The following is a 19,591-nucleotide window of genomic DNA, read 5'->3' on the forward strand; positions in this document are numbered from 1 at the left end:
TTGTTTACTTGTTATCTGACAGATGTTATTTTATGACAACTTATAATGACAACATATCAGTCTTTTGCTATTTTACTTTTATTTATAGCCTATATGGTTTGTTGAGGAATTCCTGATGATACATAAGTGTGAAATCCATTATGACACCACATTGTAGTTCCACGGGGTAAAAGTGAACGAGACGCTGTTGTTCCAAACAGAAAGCCCAGACATATCCTTCATGCTTAATTTGGGACGCTTTGGGACAAGCCTGGCTCCATTCCACACAATATCATTTCTGGTAGAATAGTAAATGATGCATCTAACTACACATTTGCTTAGTCATGGGGAAATATTCGGCATTCCATAATGAAGTATAGTTATTCATTTGATGTATAGAATATTACATTCAGTTATGAAAGCACAGGACAGGAAGGACAGGAAATAGCACCTTAAAATACTAGACAAAATCGTATTCATCACACAGAAAAGTAGTTAAACTGTGTGTGCAATATACAAATGTATGTTGTCAAGAGAAAGCCATGTTAATGGACTCCTCCCACCCAATAAAACCCTGCCTGCTTTCAACTATATCATGCAGATCTCTTAAAATGTTTTAAATATCCTGTACTTAACCCAGCTTTCAAAATGTGACAAAATGTGTCAGTGCACACCAATGTTAAAAATAAAATTGTGTGATTGTCATGTTTTGTTGTCAATGAAAAACAAAAACTTATTTCAAACAATCACAATGGAAATACTGATATTTAACAAGGCAAAAAGCAGAAGAAAGTTGCAAAAGTGAATCATAACAGAGTTTTCATTCTCTGGTCTGCCAGAGAAAATTGCTGCTTCAGTTTGTGGGTGTGTTTATGCAACCCTACACTGCCATTAGTGTTGTGACCACACTTTGCCTGCCATAACAGTACATCCATATTATGTGTGTTTATATCTAATATAGGCTGAAAAAGAGGCATAAGAGGCCATGTGGATGCACCTCAAACAAACTCTGTTGCCAAGTTTGGAATTATAAATATAAAGATGGAAAACAAAATTCCGCCTTTAATGATTTAACATTGAAGGCCTAATTAAAAACTACACTAGAGACAGACACACGCTTTACTGCAGTATTACAATCCTCTTCCTGAAGTGAAAATGAATATGCTTATCTGATGTATGAAACTGGTTAAGATGGGTTCCTTTCACTACATTGAAATGATAAAGCAAGACACTGTCATCCTACTCAGTAAAAAAACCCGGCTGAGGGGAAACAGTGTCACCAGGTATTATGTTTAGTTAGTTCAGTAAACATTTGACAATTGCTATTTTTGTTTTCGAACTAATTTTATTTCCCTGTAAAGGTGTGTCTGAAAACAATCTCAGATCATGTAATTTGGCTGTTCACTGCATGAACAACTTGTGATACAGAACAGATATACTGATGAGAAACAAAGCCGAGTCCACTGGCCATATTTTAGAGAATGAAGAGACTTGCCATCAGTGCTGGTGAGGACAAAGAGCTCAGTCTGGTTCTGTTTCTTGCCACCAACGGTCTTGGGGAACCAATGTAGGTCAACGGGGTAAATGTCCTCTGATAATTTGACAACCAGACTGGTCTCACTGGTCAACAGGTTCCACCTGAGGATCTGGTGGTCCTCACTGCAAGAGTACAGCTCATCTGCTGTGGTCCAGCCAACACAACTCACAAGTTCCTTATGTGATCTGCTGTTAAGGAAAGTGATCTCGGTATGTTTTGAAATTGATCATCTGCTATAAGGGTCTCCTGAAGAAAGAATGAATATATTCTAGATTTGGTACAACTAAGGTGCTCGGTCAAACCAAGCAATAGGAGGTACCAATAACTGTAATTAACGCTGTATTGCTAACGTTACTTCTAATGGTGCCAACATTATTACAGGTTAATAGTTTTTGACGTCGTGTTACATTACATATATTGCAGCAGTACAGAAACACAACAAAATCATAAAAAGGATATGTTTGGGTTCCTGTAGCAGCGATGTTTTCAATCTCATGGTTGTATGTTTGCTCCGTTGATCCCTAAACAAAACATCAGTTAGTGACAGTACCTCACATTAAAGCTCATTATAGCACATCAATGTCAAACCAACAAACGGAAAGAAACAATACAAAAGACCAAATCAAATCGTTGAACAGTACCCTGTAGATTAGCCTTAGCCGTTAGCATGCTCTGGTAACTGTGACGGTGAATTAATCAAGCGTCTGCTGTTGCTACGGTACCTGCCACTGTTGCTAACGTGAATCCTGAGATGTCCCCGAGCCTTTCATGCTAACGTGAATGCTAACGTTAACTTGTTTAACTTGGTTACCGACTTTATTATGGAACCACCAGTTGTGTATGCGTATCATTTACTCCAGCAAAAGATGCATTAAGAGCCAATACTACACAGAGCACGCCTTATCCATCACTAAGCAACACTTTCTTGCTAACGGTATCAAGGCTAATCTCTGGTAGCCATGTTATCTGGGTCATGAAAGGCTTGAACAGAAATATCTCGCGAGAGTTACAAAGTCTCGCTTCCGTGAAAACGGATATTTCGAATGATGATTACAAATGAAATCTGTTAAATAAATATAACGTATGTAATAGCACTCATTAAAATCAGATATGCTAACATTAATCGTTTAAAGTATTTCACGAAATGTAAAGTATCCCTCCGGTCGGGACTTCGGTATACTGTAACCATGCAACCGTTTAAACACATAGAAACATTAAGCGTTTTAATCTGACAATAATCTTGAATCATATAACATTGTAAAGAAGTACTGTTGCTTTCTGCCTTTTTTCGCCTAAGTATTCGTGTCGTATGATTATTGTTTGTTTGGAGCGAGGCGGAGTTGGCTTCGTCCCCTTTTTTGAATTTCGTGTTTTTTTTCCGTTGCCCTTTGAACGTTCCATGGTGCCTTGCGTCAGTTTGTAACGAATCTGGTTCGACGGCACAGTTTAGGCGCCATTTACAAGTTAGAGTGTTCAACCAGGAGAGGAGACTCGGAATGAGACGGGGCTGCGTTTTGTGGATTATATTTGCCCAAATCTTGGATTAACGAATACTTTTTTACGAAATCGCGAATTGGGGTCAGAGAGAACGACTCTTGACAGACTGTGCCTATATTGCGGAAGATACATTGACATTTTTTTTTTAGCGCTGAGTAAGTTAATGATTGGGTTCCGTCTATTTGCTGAAATGCATAACGTTAGTTCCTAACCAGATTTAACATTAACGTTAATTAGCGTTTTGACTACAAGCAACGGTGAGAAACGTACTGATCCACGGTATCAATACTCTGGAATGTAATGAGAGATGGTCGCTTTTCAGCCTGATATTCAATTTACAACAAAATGTGCCTTTTCGTAGACACACCCCTAACAGTAATATGTTAGTTACTTCTCCGATCGTCTGAGTTTATGTTAATGATGCAGATCGTTGCAAACATTTTATCTGTAATGCCTTTGTCTGGATAACGTCAACTACTTTATCTTGGGATACGTTAGTTGTGCTGTTAAGCGCCCCTTTCAATTCAGATGACGCTTACTTGCGTACAGTTACCGTTACAGTGAACGTTACAGCGTTGCGTTAACGTTCCACAACGCAGACGTTTGCTAGTCAAAGTTAGCCAGTACGTTAGCTTTAGCTTTGCTGTGGCTGTGGCGTTCACATCAGATAGTTACCGTTAGCTACAGCTGTAACTTAACTCTAACATTAGCAAACTGAAAACAATCCAGTAACGTGGCACACTTTACTAAAAAAACACGTGACGTTTCGTGTTTTTTTATCCGGTGGCCCAGCTACGATAGTGTTACTAAGGTCCTTATTTAGCAGACGTACGTAGTTAACGTTAGTTATAACGTAGTCAACGTTAGTAGTTATTAGCCCAACGATACCATAAAGTTAAGGCTAGCTCCATTTGTCATTTGAATGTCCTATTAGAGAGTTAGGTTGGCCCGTCTGATTTACATACAAGTTTAGGGGATTCAAGTTATTATTAGTGTCAGTTTGTGACATCGTTGTGTCTTTACCACCGACCAGAGAGCCTGTTTAGCCGCGTCTATTCAATGATAACCATAACATATGTTCGAATGAGCTGTGGGCAGAGGATTTATCTATTTGCACATTAACTGAAGTTGTTAACGTTAACGTTAACCTTATTGTCTGTTCTTCGCATCATTGGGTAATTAACCGTCCGAGTCTGACAAGCGAATCAAATGCGTTAGATGCACACGTTACTAAAAAGCATTCTGTCACAGGTGGAGGTTCATTTTTACTGTTTGGTGTTAGAATGGCAACTAGTTTGCCTCAACCATCACGCAGATTGGCAGCCTTAACGCTCACATCTCGTTTAATGTTATCTCATAATAACTACATTTGTTCAGGTCCCAAACTCAAACATTGTTATTCGTGTTGTTACTTTGTCTTTTTTAAATCCACAAAAATATGGTCTCATTTGAAAACAAAAATATACGGACTACCAGTTTGATGGGCGTCAGTGCGGGATCTGACTGGTAATGATTAAAGCCTGACAACAGAAGCTGCGTGTGACCGACCTAAAAGTGGAGAGATTGACAGACACACTCATGGATATTACTTTTTTTTTTTTTTTTCTTCCCCCAATGACCCCTTAAGATTTCAAACCATGCCATCTAAAACGGCAAAGAGCTCCACTGTCAAGCCCAGAGGGAAAGGGTCTCAGCCTCAGGATGACTCCGGAGACGAGCTGGATGTACCTCAACAAACCCGCTCCAATGGCCCAGAGGAGGCACCGCCGACAACTGGCAAGTAACAAAGGCTGTGTTGGTGTCTGTGAATCTAAATAAGTTGTGTTCACTCAATGGCTCTGCGTGTGTCGTCGTAGTGGCCAGTTGCCACTGCTTTGAAGCTTCTTCTTTTTTTCTTACTTAAAACACTTAGAGTGGCTGTTTTTTTATAATTTTTTTAAGTTTCTTAAGTGTCAGTCATCAATAAAATTCTTCTCATTTTTGAGATGATTTTGTTATCGTCGAGTGTACTTCTTCCCCGGATCTTCTCAGCAAACGAGGTAATTCATTTCGATAATAAAGTGTTTTATGGAGTAAGATCAAACGGGAGTTTTGGCGTTATTCTTATAACTTCATCAAATGTGATGTGTGTGGTTAAATTGTACGCGAAGCTTAAGATGAAGACCAAGTGATGTGTGTGTGTGTGGAAATGCTTCATCTGGCTGCAAGAATTAGATTTACAAACATCGACCCCTCGGCTTGTTTATGCTTCTGTGAGCACAATAGATTGTGGACAGGTCGTTGTTGGTGTGATGGCAACATAAACGGTTTAACGTTTATTCATTTCAATCAGAAAAACAAGACTTTCCCCTGTCTGCGTTTTGAGTGCAGTTAAGAATGAGTGTAAATGTGACGCCGATGATCGAAATGTGCACTTATTTATTATCGAGAGAGAGATAGAGAGAGAGAAAAGCAATGACTGTGGCGCATCTACTCACACGTATAAACGCGTGTCGTGGAGTGCGTTTGTGTAATAATATGTGTTCATACGCGGGTCTCTTTCGGGTTGGCTCTTGTGTTTTTCAGAACAAAGAAAATGAATGCCTGTCAACTTTTCTCTGGAGTCGTTGTTTGACTGCTGTTTGTTTGTTTTGTTTTTGCTCCTCCACCCCTCCCCCACGCAGCACTGTCCCCCACCTGAAACGACTCGCACAGAGGAATTAAAGTTTTTTTTTTTTTTTTTTTTTTTTTCTTCTTCTTCTTCTGTGCCACAGATCTGTCTCGCGGGGAGGCTGCCGAGGCGGCTGATAACCGAAGTTTGGAGGAGATTCTCGGCAGCATCCCTCCACCCCCGCCCCCAGCAATGACCAATGAACCGGGCGCTCCTCGCCTCATGATAACACATTTAGTCAACCGCAACTTTAAATCGTATGCAGGCGAGCAGATTCTGGGGCCTTTTCACAAGGTACGACCAAACATGGTTACACATATCAAGCCTGCGTGGGAAATACCTCGTTAATGTGTTGTGTTAAGCTCACAGATTTATAATCATCTGTAGTGTGTCTCAAGTTGATTGTGTTTGTCTTTAATGTCACTTTATGTTTTATGCCACTGTACATGTTGCCTTGCGTAGTGGTAGACCCAAAAAGCACAACAAATATTACTGATGCCATTTAAAATAATTAATCATACTATTAGAACATGTGTTGAGTTCAAAAAAAATATTAAAGGTGGAAAAAGTCACACAACTCCATTTTGATTTAGTGAGTGTATGGAGCAAGAGGTAGTGATCTACACCCACTGGGAATACATTCACTGTCACAGTGGTACCATGCTTAAAGGTTAATGTAATGTTATGTCATTCACAGTATTTGTTTGTGGATGCAGTATAATTTTATATAATTGATTAACATATTTTTTTTTAATATTCTCTTTTTTTTTCCTCAGCGCTTTTCATGCATCATTGGTCCGAATGGGAGTGGGAAGTCCAACGTGATAGATTCCATGCTCTTTGTGTTTGGATACAGAGCTCAAAAGATCCGATCTAAAAAGCTCTCGGTGCTGATTCACAGCTCTGATAAACACAAGGATGTGCAGAGCTGCACTGTGGAGGTGCATTTTCAAAAGATTATTGATAAGGTATATATATATTTATCTTCATCTCTCTCACACATACACTACATTCACTCTGGCCTCTCCTGCTTTGATAAATACACAGTCTATTTCAAACGGGTGATTTTAAGTATTTTCTAGTGGACAGATATTTTTCTTGAATTTTAAATATATTTTTTTCTCAATGGTCATGGGGTAATATTGCTCCACAATGATCACACCGGTGACTTAACACAAGACTCAAAGCAGTCGTGAAAGTTACAACTAACACCCACACAGGCCATCGTCCATTCATAATGTGCTACAATTCATTCCTCTATTTTAAACCATTTTTAAATGTGCCATTTAGAGACTAGGCTCTACTTGTTTGAATAAACTGTGAAAAGTCAATGAAATGGGTATTTGTATTAAGAGGCAAATTTATAATTTTTCATTAGATCACAAATTTCTTTGAAAAGTGACTGTAGTGTGTTAAACATGTTTCTGTGTTTGATCTGCCACAGGCGCTTTAAGTTAATTATTTATTAATTATTTTAAGTCTTTCTGTAGTTTACAATAAATTTACATCAAGTTGTCAAACTAAAAGGTATAATTCTATGAATTCTGCCGGCTTTACAATCGGCCATTTTCAAAACTTAAAAATATGTTTTGATAAGTGGTGTCCACAGCTTAGATTATTAGACTTGTTTTTAGTATTAATACATTTCAGGCACATTCCCTCCGTCTTTGCGATGCATTTATAAATCTCATCATTATATCTAACATGTTGTTCACATTTTGTAAATATAACATGATGGAAAAATATTGATATGATTTATTTACATGCTAGTGTAGCTGGCCTAGATCTGTTTAGTGCTTTTCAAACAAGCCCTTTTCTTAATTGTTGTTAATGTGTAGTGTTTTTCTCTAAGCACTCTCAGTGAGTTAGTCAGTATTATGAGTATTATCGCCTGATGTGTCGAGCTGTTCGAGTTTCTCCTGAACTTTTATGCACTAAGCTGCTCTGTGTCTTCTGCCCCTCCCCCCTCTGAGTCAGGAAGGAGATGACTACGAAGTCATCCCCAACAGCAAGTTCTATGTTTCCAGGACGGCCAACAAAGACAATTCCGCAGGCTACTATATCAACGGCAAAAAAGCCACATTCAAAGAAGTGGGGGCTTTACTCCGGAGCCATGGCATTGACCTCGACCACAACAGATTTCTGATCTTACAGGTAATTGTACTTTTTTAAAAATATATAATTTCCTCATGCACTTCTAAATCTTTTTTTTATTTATGTATTCGTATCCCTCCTGTGACCATCCCATTCTGTCAGAGCTTCCCTGCTCTTGGTTCTCTCTGAGTGAACTGTTTGGTGGCTGCCTTTAAAGCCCGTCTGTGGGAGTAACCTGTTGCTCTGGACGAGGAAAGGAGAGGATGAGCCCTCTGCCAGCCCTTAGACTGCTATAGCAGCGCATCATGGTTTGAAACAATGTGGAAAGGTGCGAACCATTATTTGCTGCTTTAGAATTTTAAGGAAAAAATGCAATTTGACCCGTACATGGACCTGGATGAGAGCTGCTGTAGTTGAACAACTAACTCAGGTTTGTTTTACTGGGGTTGAGCCTCCAGTGGGGACGGGTTGGACTTGCCTGTCTCATGTACCTGCCACGCTTTAGCAGCACGTAAATATTGGCGTGTGAGAATAGAACCCAATATTAGCAGTGCTGCTTCAGTGTGGCCGGATCAAACTCCCTCCATTACCATGGCTTTAATGTTGGTTCAGCATTTTGTTTGCTTGGTTTTCTTTACCTCCACTGTGAATGTAATGCATTCCTGTATACGGTTTTATTTATTTTTAATTTGCATTGTGTCACACTGAGTTTAAATGAGTTGACTAGTTGCACTGCTATTCCTTCATGATTGTATTACATGTGCATCTTACCCATTATTACTGATGAACCCGAGGCTTATGGGGGGATGACTCAGGGCAGAACCTTGTTGTCCCTTTTTAAAATTCTATTATTTCTACAGTCTGTGGTAGTTTGGGGTTAACACTTAGTTTCTACCCTCCACTGTGGTGTTGCGGTTAGTTGGTTGATTACATGTGTCCTGCTTGACTTCCTGTGTGTGTGTGTTTGTGTGTGTGTGTGTGTGTGTGTGTAAGTCCATTCTCAATGGTCTTCGATGTCCGGTTTTCAGCTCTCTGTCTATGACACGGCTGCATGAGTTTGGGAAGAGGCTTTAGCTTTTCTTCCAAGGCCACTTCCCCGGCCTCTGGCTATTTTGTGCACCGGTCAGAACAGAGAATGACGACCTCGGCTGGCTTCTCTTTTCTTTCATTCTTAAAAGCAATATGTGAGCTGCCGTTTCCCCCTACATACAGTATAAATGAAACATAATTTCGGACTTAGATTTTTCTATTTCTGCAGTTAATATGTGTTAAACATAAAATGTATTATGTAAAGATATTGTTACCCTGAGCTAGCCTACCTAAAACAAAATAAAAGAACACTTGTTCAGACAAATATTAGATTGGAGACTTGTCCCCAACATCAGGAGAAATAGTATTTGGTGTTTCCACCAAGGTGTAGCTACAAAGTCAACCTTTTCATGCTATTAAAAGCATTCGTTATTATATATCTCTTTTAATTTGATAATTATAATTTTATTTTTAACACTAGTTTTAATGTGCTGAGTCAGTGGTTGTTGGTAGGGCGGTAAGGTTATGTGTTGTTCCAACATTAATACTGTAGTGTCTGGAGCATTTTAAAATGTCTGTGATAAAACTATTTACCCATTCATCAGATTGAATCATAGCTATAGTTTTTTAATTTGATGTTCTCTTTTTATTTAGAATTTATTTAGCTGGTTGTTTAGTCCAGTTAAATGCTGCTGGTTATTCTCACTTTCACTGAGTGGGAAAAGTCATTGTGTTCCCAAAGGGAGCCTCTAGAGATATTTTTATGTACACTGTACATGGAAAAATGTGTGTGTGTGTGTGTGTGTGTGTGTGTGTGTGTGTGTGTGTGGGTGGTAGACCAGCATTATTTTTAAGTCTAGAGATATGAATTTAATTAACCCCATATCCTAAAAGTGAGTGTTGAGGGCATTTTTTATTTAATTAATTAAATTATATGCGTGTTTGATTAGAACTTTTAGCTCTATGTTTTCAGTGAGTGACGCGTGTCTCTGTCCGTGTGTTGCTCTGGACTGTCCTTAGGGCGAGGTGGAGCAGATCGCCATGATGAAGCCTAAAGGCCAGACGGAGCATGACGAGGGCATGCTGGAGTACCTGGAGGACATTATCGGCTCCTGCCGCCTCAAGGAGCCGATCCTAACCCTGGCGCGCCGCATTGAGCTGCTCAATGAGCTGAGGGGGGAGAAGGTGACACACACCCACACACTATCTGCTCACACACTATCTGCTCACACATTTAGGCATTTATACAGTAGAGGCTACAGTTCGAAGAGGCTTTTTAGTGTGTGTGTCTGTTTGGAAGATTTTGATGCACATATCTGAAATTATAATAAATAATGCATTTTTATAGTTGTGTCAGTGTGTAAGATAAGTTGGTACATAGCTGGGCCAACTGCTCAAGACATGATTTTCATTGTACACACATATTAAATTTGACAAATGTATTTATTTATTTATTACAGTATAAGTAATACGATACTGGAGTGATTAGAAACAAATGAAAGCTATTGTAGCTTTTATAAAAAATCATCATGTGGCACCAGAATGATGGCGATGCTGTAAAAAATCATTTTTTGTTACATGTCACTAATGCATTATAATTGATATCAACGGTTTGCCGCCTGATATTAAGTACTGCGATGTTCCCTGCACTAGCTCAACCGAGTAAAGCACGTGGAGAAGGAGAAGAACGCTTTGGAGGGAGAAAAGAACAAAGCTGTGGAGTTCCTCACGCTGGAAAATGACATCTTCAAACACAAGAGTCGGCTCTGCCAGTATTATGTGTGAGTGCGCCAGCAACAAGTCCAACAACAATGTAATGTCATTAGACTTCAACGTAGACCTGACCCAACAATAGCATATGAAACAAATATTGAATGAATGCCAATGTTATTTTTAAAACTCACCGGGGCAGCGTGACCCTTTCCCCCTGATCTCTCTTTGCCATTAGTCATGATCTGCACAAGCGTGTTGTCGATAAAGAGCAGGAGAAGCAGAAGATCTTGGAGGACACCAAGGACCTGACTGAGAAAAATGCAAAGATATCGCAAGAGACGGAGAAAATGAACCAAGAGCTGAAAAATGTGGAGAAGTAAGACTACTTCTGTCCTCTTCTGCCCCTCTACCACCCAATGTAACATGCCTAGACGGTTACTAACCTTTCTACTAATGTAATCATTTTGTGGCTGTTGTCGGTGCCTATCTTGATCTTGCCCTGGTTTAGTGGCAAAAGTCCAATTCAGGTTTATAAAAGTGTAGAAGTATCTGTAATTTATGTGTCCTAAAATGTGATGGTTACACAAATGTATAGAAAAGTGTTCTCTCCTTGCAAAACTTGTTCTAGATGCCACAAGTCAAAACTTTGTATGGCTTTGATGACCATAGATCATTGTTTAACTGTCTGAGCTTTCCTATGATATAACTGTGTTATATTCTAGATCTGGGGGTTATTATTATTTGTTATGCGTACCGTGTTTTGCGTATTTCTTTGTATTCTCATACTTCATGTAGTGTTTCAGTTGATTTTTCCATGATTGACTTGAGCGTACTCTGTAAATATGCTGTTCCTCCCCCAGGAAACAAAATAAGCTCAACAAGTACATCGAGACGCAGAAGGAGAAGTTCACCCAGCTGGACCTGCAGGACGTTGAAGTGCGCGAGAAGATTAAGCACTCCAAGAGCAAGAACAAGAAACTGCAGAAGCAGCTGGAAAAGGACAAAGAAAAGGTGTGTTGGTCCACTATTGCACACGGTTCGATGGCTTCATGTACCTGGGTTTCAGTCATTATTTCACTTGGACAGTATCACAGTCGGCATTCTCTGTGTTCAGAGGCACACGGTCACATAATCTGTCAGGAGAGCATAATTATCTCAGTTTTTCCATCATTTACAATGCGTGTCCATTAACAAATACAGGGTTGTACTAAATCAAGACAAGCTAGCACCAGTGGTTACACACTCCAGTGGAGCTGTTTGTTTTGTCCCGGGGCCAAGAAAAAAACATGGGCACTAAAAATACAACTTCCGTTGCTTCTAGAAGACACACGGCTTGTTGTTTTCAGGGTTAGAGAAAATTACATTTGTCAAGGCTTTACAGAAACCTAAATGAATTTCAGAATCCAACAACATTTGAACTTTAGTATGAATCGAATGTGCCTACAGCAGTGTACCGTTTGTGTGTTTTTAAGTATGGTTCATTTTATGTTGTCTATAATAAACAAGGATTCTACAGTGATACATTTCCTAAAGATAAAATATTTTTTATTTAGTTTTTTATTATTAAAATAAAGCAAATTTTAAAGATAGTGTAAACATATGAACGCTAGTGTAGCATTTTAAATAGTTATAGTTAATGAAGGAATTCAACTGACATCACTCTGCATGATATTCAGCTTTCAGACAAAAAAATGTGAATATTGCTACTAATTCCTGTTGGTCGTGGACATTATGCTGACTCGGTTGCAAAAGTGTGAGATGAGTTCACATGCATTAAGAACAATCCAGTTTAAAGTTGCAAAGTTGATGGCAAGAGGAGCTATCTGCCCCAAACTATCCACTAGGGGGCTGTGGAGTAACACACACGTTGATTGTTGGTGTGTGTCTGTTGACGACCCACTCGTGCTCCGTTTCACTATTGATGGAGTTCCTGTTTCTCTAACTTGCGCGCTTACTGCAACATGTTTCCACACAAACGGGGAGTTAAGCGTTGCCTCGTAGCTGCAGGTAAAGCTTCTCTTCTCCCTCGCTGCTTTAACACTCTATCTGCTCCGCCTACAATAGCTGGAGCTCTGCAAACGTCGTGGTCAGAGGCAGGCGGACCTCTGGGCAGCAGTGTTCTGCTGTGTGGTAGTCAACTATGGCCTGGCTTGTGTAACACTCCCAGCAGCCACATTCACATTTCACCCGCAGTTAACCCTACAAAACATAGACCGTACACACACACACACACACACACACACACACCACTCCTTGCCTTGTGTCAGTGCTGCCAAGTGGCAGACTTAACCAGCACTTGCTCAGTTCTGAACGTGTGTTTATAGTTGATTACAGTTGTGTGCTTTGGCACTTGCAAAAAGCGTATTCAATCCATTTACTTTGTACCTCTGGTGCTCTAATAAAGTCTTTACTGATCCCTTAATCTCATTATCTAATTCAGGAGGTAACGGGCTGTTAAACTCTTGTTTGGTTGAAGTGTGTGTGTTGATGAATGATGTCGTTAAGCTGTACCTAGACAGGTGTGGCCAAAGCTGAAGAGAACCCAGAGTGGAACCCATCTCATCTGTTGTCTGGCTCATCTTTCAGCTGGAGGAGGTGCGCGGTGTGCCAGCCAACAGTGAAAAGGCCATCTCTGAGGCAACCGCTCGCAAGGAGGAGCAGGAGAAGCAGAAGGTGAAAGAAGAGAAGAAACTGGAGGAGGTGATGGAGAGTCTCAAGGAAGAGACCAGCGGTTTGCAGCAGGACAAAGAGGTGCGTGTATACGTCCCGGTGTTGGTTTGTGGCATGCTTTTGTTTAACTTAAGATGGAGACATTTTTTTTGCATTGCCTCTTAGTCTTCCAACGTCCCCTCTCCTCTTGTTTGTATTCTCCAGACCAAAGAGAAAGAGCTGATGGAGCTCAGCAAGGCTGTAAATGAGACCCGGTCTCGCATGGACCTGGCTCAGTCGGAGCTTGACATCTACCTCAGCCGCCACAACACGGCTCTGACACAGCTCAACACGGCCAAGCAGACGCTTCAGACGACTTCTGACACGCTGCGTGAGCGCCGTGCGGCCATCAAAGACCTGGAAGTCAAAATACCCCAGAAAGAACAGGAGCTCAAAAAGGTAAAAACAACCTCAACCTTATTTTGTTAAGGCATTTCCATGGGACATTTTATATCTTATTAATGTAGGTATCCAGCTGGTGCTCACTATATCTGTTCACTATTTCTGCCCTTTGGATGAAGTTAATTTGCTCCTTTTACCTTTTCCCTCCTCAGGATGAAGGAGCGCTGGAGCAGCTGATGAAGGCGGACAGTGAGACGAGGGAAGTGGTGAGGGAGATGAGGCAGAAGGTGGACGAAGCCAAGAGCTCTCTGTCCTCCAACCGCAGTCGAGGACGAGTCCTGGATGCCCTCATGCAGCAGAAGAGGAGTGGCAGAATCCCTGGCATCTTCGGAAGATTGGTAAAACACTGTTATAACATAAGACATGGTCATCTAGCTGCGGTGTGCATCATGGCTATATAATAACACCAGTTCCACCTTTACAAATGTATTTTATTTTACTTTTAAGCATTCATGGTCTGGAATAAAAAGCAGAAGTGTCATCATTTTGTTGTTGTTGTTGTTGTGCATGTAGGGAGACCTCGGAGCCATTGAAGAGAAGTATGACGTGGCCATTTCCTCTAGTTGTGGCGCCTTGGACAACATCCTAGTGGATACCATTGACACGGCTCAGAAATGTGTCATGTTCCTCAAAGAGCAAAACATCGGGTTCGCCACCTTCATTGGTCTTGACAAGGTAACGGGCTTTACACTTCAGGGTGTGTAGAGAGTGAGCCATTATGGAGGGATTGGTTTAAATACCATACATGCTACTCTTTAGTACTGACTTCAGTAGCTGGTCATGGGAGTTAGTTGCACATTTACTAAGCTTTAAAACAATGTTGAGCTATTCAGGTTTCCTCCGATAACACTAATAATATCCTCATCTCGCTGCGCCGTCTCACACCTCCTCACTTCCGTCTCTATTTTCCAGATGAAGGTTTGGGAGAGGAACATGGCTCCCATTCGCACTCCGGAGGACTGCCCTCGTCTCTTTGACATGGTGCGTGTGGAGGATGAGAGTGTGCGACCGGCTTTCTACTTCGCCCTGAGGGACACCCTGGTGGCCCAGGACATGGAGCAGGCCACACGGATGGCCTTCCAAAAAGACAAGCGCTGGAGAGTGGTCACCCTGAAGGGACAGATCATTGAGATGGCTGGTGAGTGGCTCACTCTCAGTAAAGATGCTACATCCTGTTGTTACAAGTCTTTTTTAAAAATCTCTCTGTGGTGTGATTGTGCCTCACAGGAACCATGACTGGAGGAGGAAGAGCACTGAAGGGCCGGATGGGCTCCTCTATTGGTGCTGAGGTCTCCCAGCAGGAGGTCAGTTTATATCACACGTCTTACAGTCGAACATTGGTCTTAACTGGCCAACGATTATTATTTTTTTACATGAAATGTTTTGCACTTGATTTAAAATAACAACTAACCTTTTCCCCAACATTTCTTCGATTCTAACTCCTCATTAACTGAGTTTGTTCAGATGAATGGCTGCATTTATACACATTTTCCTGCTTTGTAGAAATGGCCAGATTGCACACAGAGGCAGCTGAACCATGAGAAGAGCTTCATGTCATGTTTATACCAAGACGTGCTTCTTAAACATTAACATAACAAGTAGACATACTGTCCACAAGATCGTAATAGAATAACTCAAAAAGCAGATTAGATTTTATATATATAATTTGGACCACTGTTCCATAAACTAGTTTTAATACAAGTGATAATAGTATTTATATTTAGTTCTTACTGTCCAAGTGGGTGAAGTCAGCTTCCTAACTAACTCCTTTAATTCCCGCCGTTAGCTCGTATTATTTAACTTTTACCATGAGCACGTTTATAAGAAGTGATTCTGAGACGCTGGATGCAAATGGGACCCGTCATTAGACGATCCCCACAGCAGGCTGTTAGAAGACGAGACGTGATGGTTTTCATGTGTTTTCTTGCAGCTCGACCGTATGGAGAGCAAGCTGAACGAGAAGGTGTCAAAGCTGCAGGACTGCGAGGAGAAGCGGTTGCAGCTAGAAGAGAGCGTCCAGCGCCTGAGGCCACAGCTCCGAGATATGAAGAACACGCTGGAAAAATACGCCAAAAGCATGACGGTACGGCAAAATACACGTCTTCCTGTTCAGTCACTGTGTTTGTGTATCGCTCATTTGGGGATCTTGATATTAACCTCTACTATTTCATAGCCATCCGTAACACGTTTCCTTCTGTCCTTCCTTCAGAGTCTGGCTGATCAGGAGGCTCACCTGAAACTTCAGATCAAGGAACTTGAGGCCAATGTGCTGGCTGCTGCCCCGGACAAGGCCAAACAGAAACAGCTGGAGAAGAGCCTGGACGCCTTCAAGAAAGGTAGGCTCATTGTTAAATATGTTAATAAGTTCATTTTGAATCATCATTCTCTGCTATTCCGTTCTCCCTTCATAACCCCCTCCTCCTCCTCAGACTATGAGGCAGCGTCCAGCAGGGCTGGGAAGGTGGAGAACGAGGTGAAACGGCTCCACACCCTGATCGTAGACATCAACAGCCACAAGCTGAAGGCTCAGCAGGACAAGCTCGACAAGATCAACAAGGAGCTGGACGACTGCTCCTCCACCATAACCAAGGCCAACGTAGCCATAAAGACCGCCGACCGGTGAGGAAACGCATGTTTGAGCTCTGTAGTTACGTGTTTGCTTTGTTCACACACATTGAGGAAACGCTCCTTACCTTGATGTACTTGAACTCACTTTGCTGAGATCCTTGTAACCATGTAGACGAGACAGTTGAACCACTACCACTCTGACAGAGGCTGACGTCTGTCTTTTGTCCCCTTTGCAGCAACCTGAAGAAGTGTGAGGAGAGTGTGAGTCGTGTGCAGGCTGAGCTGGAGGAGAATCAGAAGTCCATGGCTGAGCTCACTGAACACCTGAAGAAACTGGAAGATGAGGCCGGGGAGGTCATGAAGGCCTGTCAGGAGGCTGAGGTCGGCACTCTTAACTTTTCTTACTGTTTAAGATTCATCGTTCTTGTTTTCGACAGATTTTCACAGAAAAATGTGATATTTTTTACCAGTATTTCCATAAGTATTAGTTTTCTGCTCCATTCTTGACAGCAGTTTATCCTCTTTTTGCAGTGTATAACCATATCCTATTACGATTGTAATCTGGATAAGAAAGAGAAAAGCTATTGATAAAAATTCATACAAAGGAAGGAAAACTACAATAAACAGTTGAAATACGATTTTAGACTTTGTAGAATCTCCACGTCTCGGCCACTTCTAAGTCCACTTCTTTCTTGTCCTCCAGGCCGCGCTTCCTGAGGTGCAGGAGCAGTACCAGGGGGTGTTGAAGGAGATAAAGGTCCTGCAGCAGCAAGAGCACGCCATGCAGGAGGAGTCGCTCAGCGTGCGGCTGCGCATCGAACAGATCGAGACCAACATCACGGAACACAACAACAAAATCAAACACTGGCAGAAAGAGGTGGGTGATGAAGTGTGACCTACAACTTGGCTTTGTAGGTTCGGTTAGTAACGATAACATTCTACTAACCAAAGTAATGGAACATGGAGAGACATTACAGAAGATTGGTTCATCAGGGTAACGAGCAATAAAAGCTTCTTCAACATTACTTTCTCATGTTATTCTTTATTTTATAGGAGTTCTCTACTGATGCGGTTTGGATGAGTCATTTCAGGGGCTCTGCTGTAATTTGGCACTGTTTTAATGTTTAACTTGTTCACATTTCTCCATCTTTTGCCTGATTATATGACCTGTTATTGACATTATTATTATCTCTGAGGCATTGAAATTGAAATTTGTTGAAAATGGTGTTCAAGATTTCAGATGTCTTTTTGTTTTTCCTGAAATAAAGGCATTATTGTATTGTTGGAAGTTACAGTTAGTCCTGTTCACATTGATGATCTGTAGTGACGTGTTTTACAATCGCGTCTAATCTTTATACTCTTCAGGCCACCAAGCTGTCCATTCATACCATTGAGGGAGAGCCAGCCGAGGAACTTCCTGTTCTTACGTCTGCTGAACTCGAAGAAATCTCCAATCCCAACGTCATCATCAACAAGATGATCACTCTGGAGACCAAGAGCGCTCAGATGAAGCCCAACCTCGGAGCCATTGCCGACTACAAGAAGAAGGTGCGAACAGGCCTCCTATCTAACCTTTAGTCATAAGTCAATCTTATACTAGTCGTATGTCTTTAGTTCACAGCTACGATGTCAACCTGTGTCATTATGTGTGTGTGTGTTCAGGAGGGGCTGTACCTGCAGCGCGTGGCTCAGCTGGACGAGATCACCACAGAGAGGGACCGGTTCAAACGGGGCTACGAGGACCTGAGAAAGCAGCGCCTCAACGAGTTCATGAGCGGATTCAACATGATCACGAACAAGCTGAAGGAGAACTACCAGATGCTCACACTGGGTGGCGATGCCGAGCTGGAGCTTGTGGACAGTTTAGACCCCTTCTCTGAGGGAATCATGTTCAGGTAAAGAGAGAGGAGGCGAAACAAACCGCCAACAGACCAAAGGCTCGTGTGGTGATTCTCGTTTGCTACTTGTTCAACCGCGTCCTTTTTTCGTTTTAAGCTCTGATTTTCTGTTTCCCGCTCTTTAGTGTGCGTCCTCCAAAGAAGAGCTGGAAGAAGATCTTCAACCTGTCGGGAGGGGAAAAGACCCTCAGCTCCTTGGCCTTGGTGTTCGCTCTGCACCACTACAAGCCCACGCCGCTCTACTTCATGGACGAGATAGATGCTGCTCTCGACTTCAAGAACGTCTCCATTGTGGCCTGTTACATTTATGTGAGTGTCGACCTGTTTATTAGGCAATGAGACGAGCGGCACGGTGAAGTCATGGGCTCAAGATCTCTCTCTCTCTTTTAGGGCCAAAGTACGGTTTTAGTAGGAAGGTGGTGTAATGATAGTCAACAAGAAGTGATTAAATATTTAGCCGGTTAATTCTCAGAGCTGTTGAGCTAATCTGTGCTGTTGCGTAACAATGGATTAAACGGTGAGTTCAGACAAATCGCCTGTTTTTCGGGAGTGTGGATCAAAACAAAGTACTTAACATTTAACTGTTAGCCTCCACTGGGCCTGTACTTTTGGGTGAATATTTACTTAATTCTTCAGGTTACAATGTGACCTCTGCAACAGCACCAAGCTGTACTTGATTGAGACGAACGTTTCTAACCTCAGTCTCTCTCCAGATCAGTCATTTTGTTTTCTTCATTTTGTTTTCTTTCCCTCGTCTCCGTGCAGGAGCAAACAAAGAACGCTCAGTTCATCATCATCTCCCTGAGGAACAACATGTTTGAGATCGCAGATCGTCTCATCGGCATCTACAAAACTCACAACACCACCAAGAGCGTGGGAATCAACCCCAAGACCATCGTGTTCAAAGAGCACGATGCCGTCACTGCTTAGAGCTCAGAGGGCTCACGCTCATCTTTTACTTTTCACACATTATGTAAATATTTATCTTAGTCTTGTCCTTTATGATGAAATGCTGCTATTCTTTAACTATCTGTACTTTTTAATATCTGAACCAATAAATGTTTTCTTGCAAGATCTTTTCCTTAATGCAAACACACAAACATAACCATCAAACTTTGAATATTGTCTGTACTATATACAGGTTCAATTTCAAACATCTCATTTTTTCAGTCAACTGATTAGAGAAACCCTCAAAGATATTTTTATTACAACATTTTGTGCTATAAATGTAATCAAGTCTTATGACAGACTGACCTGTAGATTCTTAAAATTATGTAAGTCAGCTTCAGTACCCCGGTAATAAAACGAGCTCCTATGGTCAACTTACATTTAATATAAATGTTACAACTCTAACAAATAATCAAGATTTGTCTAGTTAGCGCACATGTTCTGCTGAGGTCAGCTGATGCTTGGACACAAAACATTTGACACTACAAAGACAACTATAGCGAGCATCAGCTACTCGAGCTCACTGCAACACTAATTGACTCGTGACCCATCATGCAGCGTCCTGCT

At 41.4% G+C, this 19,591-nt stretch overlaps 2 protein-coding genes across 2 annotated transcripts in view; one reads left to right on the plus strand and one right to left on the minus strand.

Moving 5' to 3' along the window:
- ift80 (intraflagellar transport 80 homolog (Chlamydomonas)) overlaps nucleotides 1–1,692 on the minus strand; it is a 33,611-nt gene extending 31,919 nt beyond the window's left edge. The window contains exon 1 of the mRNA XM_079166540.1: nucleotides 1,475–1,692. The gene's annotated coding sequence lies outside the window, so the exon portion shown is untranslated. The remainder of the gene's footprint in view (nucleotides 1–1,474) is intronic.
- A 1,310-nt stretch (nucleotides 1,693–3,002) lies between these two features.
- smc4 (structural maintenance of chromosomes 4) lies at nucleotides 3,003–19,142 on the plus strand. The gene is made up of 24 exons (XM_079165991.1): nucleotides 3,003–3,168; nucleotides 4,641–4,789; nucleotides 5,767–5,957; nucleotides 6,440–6,631; nucleotides 7,641–7,817; nucleotides 9,807–9,971; nucleotides 10,440–10,567; nucleotides 10,735–10,875; nucleotides 11,360–11,510; nucleotides 13,086–13,250; nucleotides 13,374–13,607; nucleotides 13,763–13,948; nucleotides 14,124–14,285; nucleotides 14,523–14,748; nucleotides 14,838–14,914; nucleotides 15,541–15,693; nucleotides 15,820–15,946; nucleotides 16,040–16,229; nucleotides 16,415–16,559; nucleotides 16,882–17,055; nucleotides 17,544–17,726; nucleotides 17,841–18,073; nucleotides 18,202–18,385; nucleotides 18,842–19,142. Exons 2-24 carry the CDS (start codon nucleotides 4,651–4,653, stop codon nucleotides 19,004–19,006), a joined length of 3,888 nt encoding a protein of 1,295 aa, XP_079022117.1. The 5' UTR covers nucleotides 3,003–3,168; nucleotides 4,641–4,650; the 3' UTR covers nucleotides 19,007–19,142.
- The last annotated feature ends 449 nt before the right edge of the window (nucleotides 19,143–19,591 follow it).

This window comes from Pholis gunnellus (assembly GCF_910591455.1).
Source record: "Pholis gunnellus genome assembly, chromosome: 9".
Lineage (NCBI taxonomy): Eukaryota > Metazoa > Chordata > Actinopteri > Perciformes > Pholidae > Pholis > Pholis gunnellus.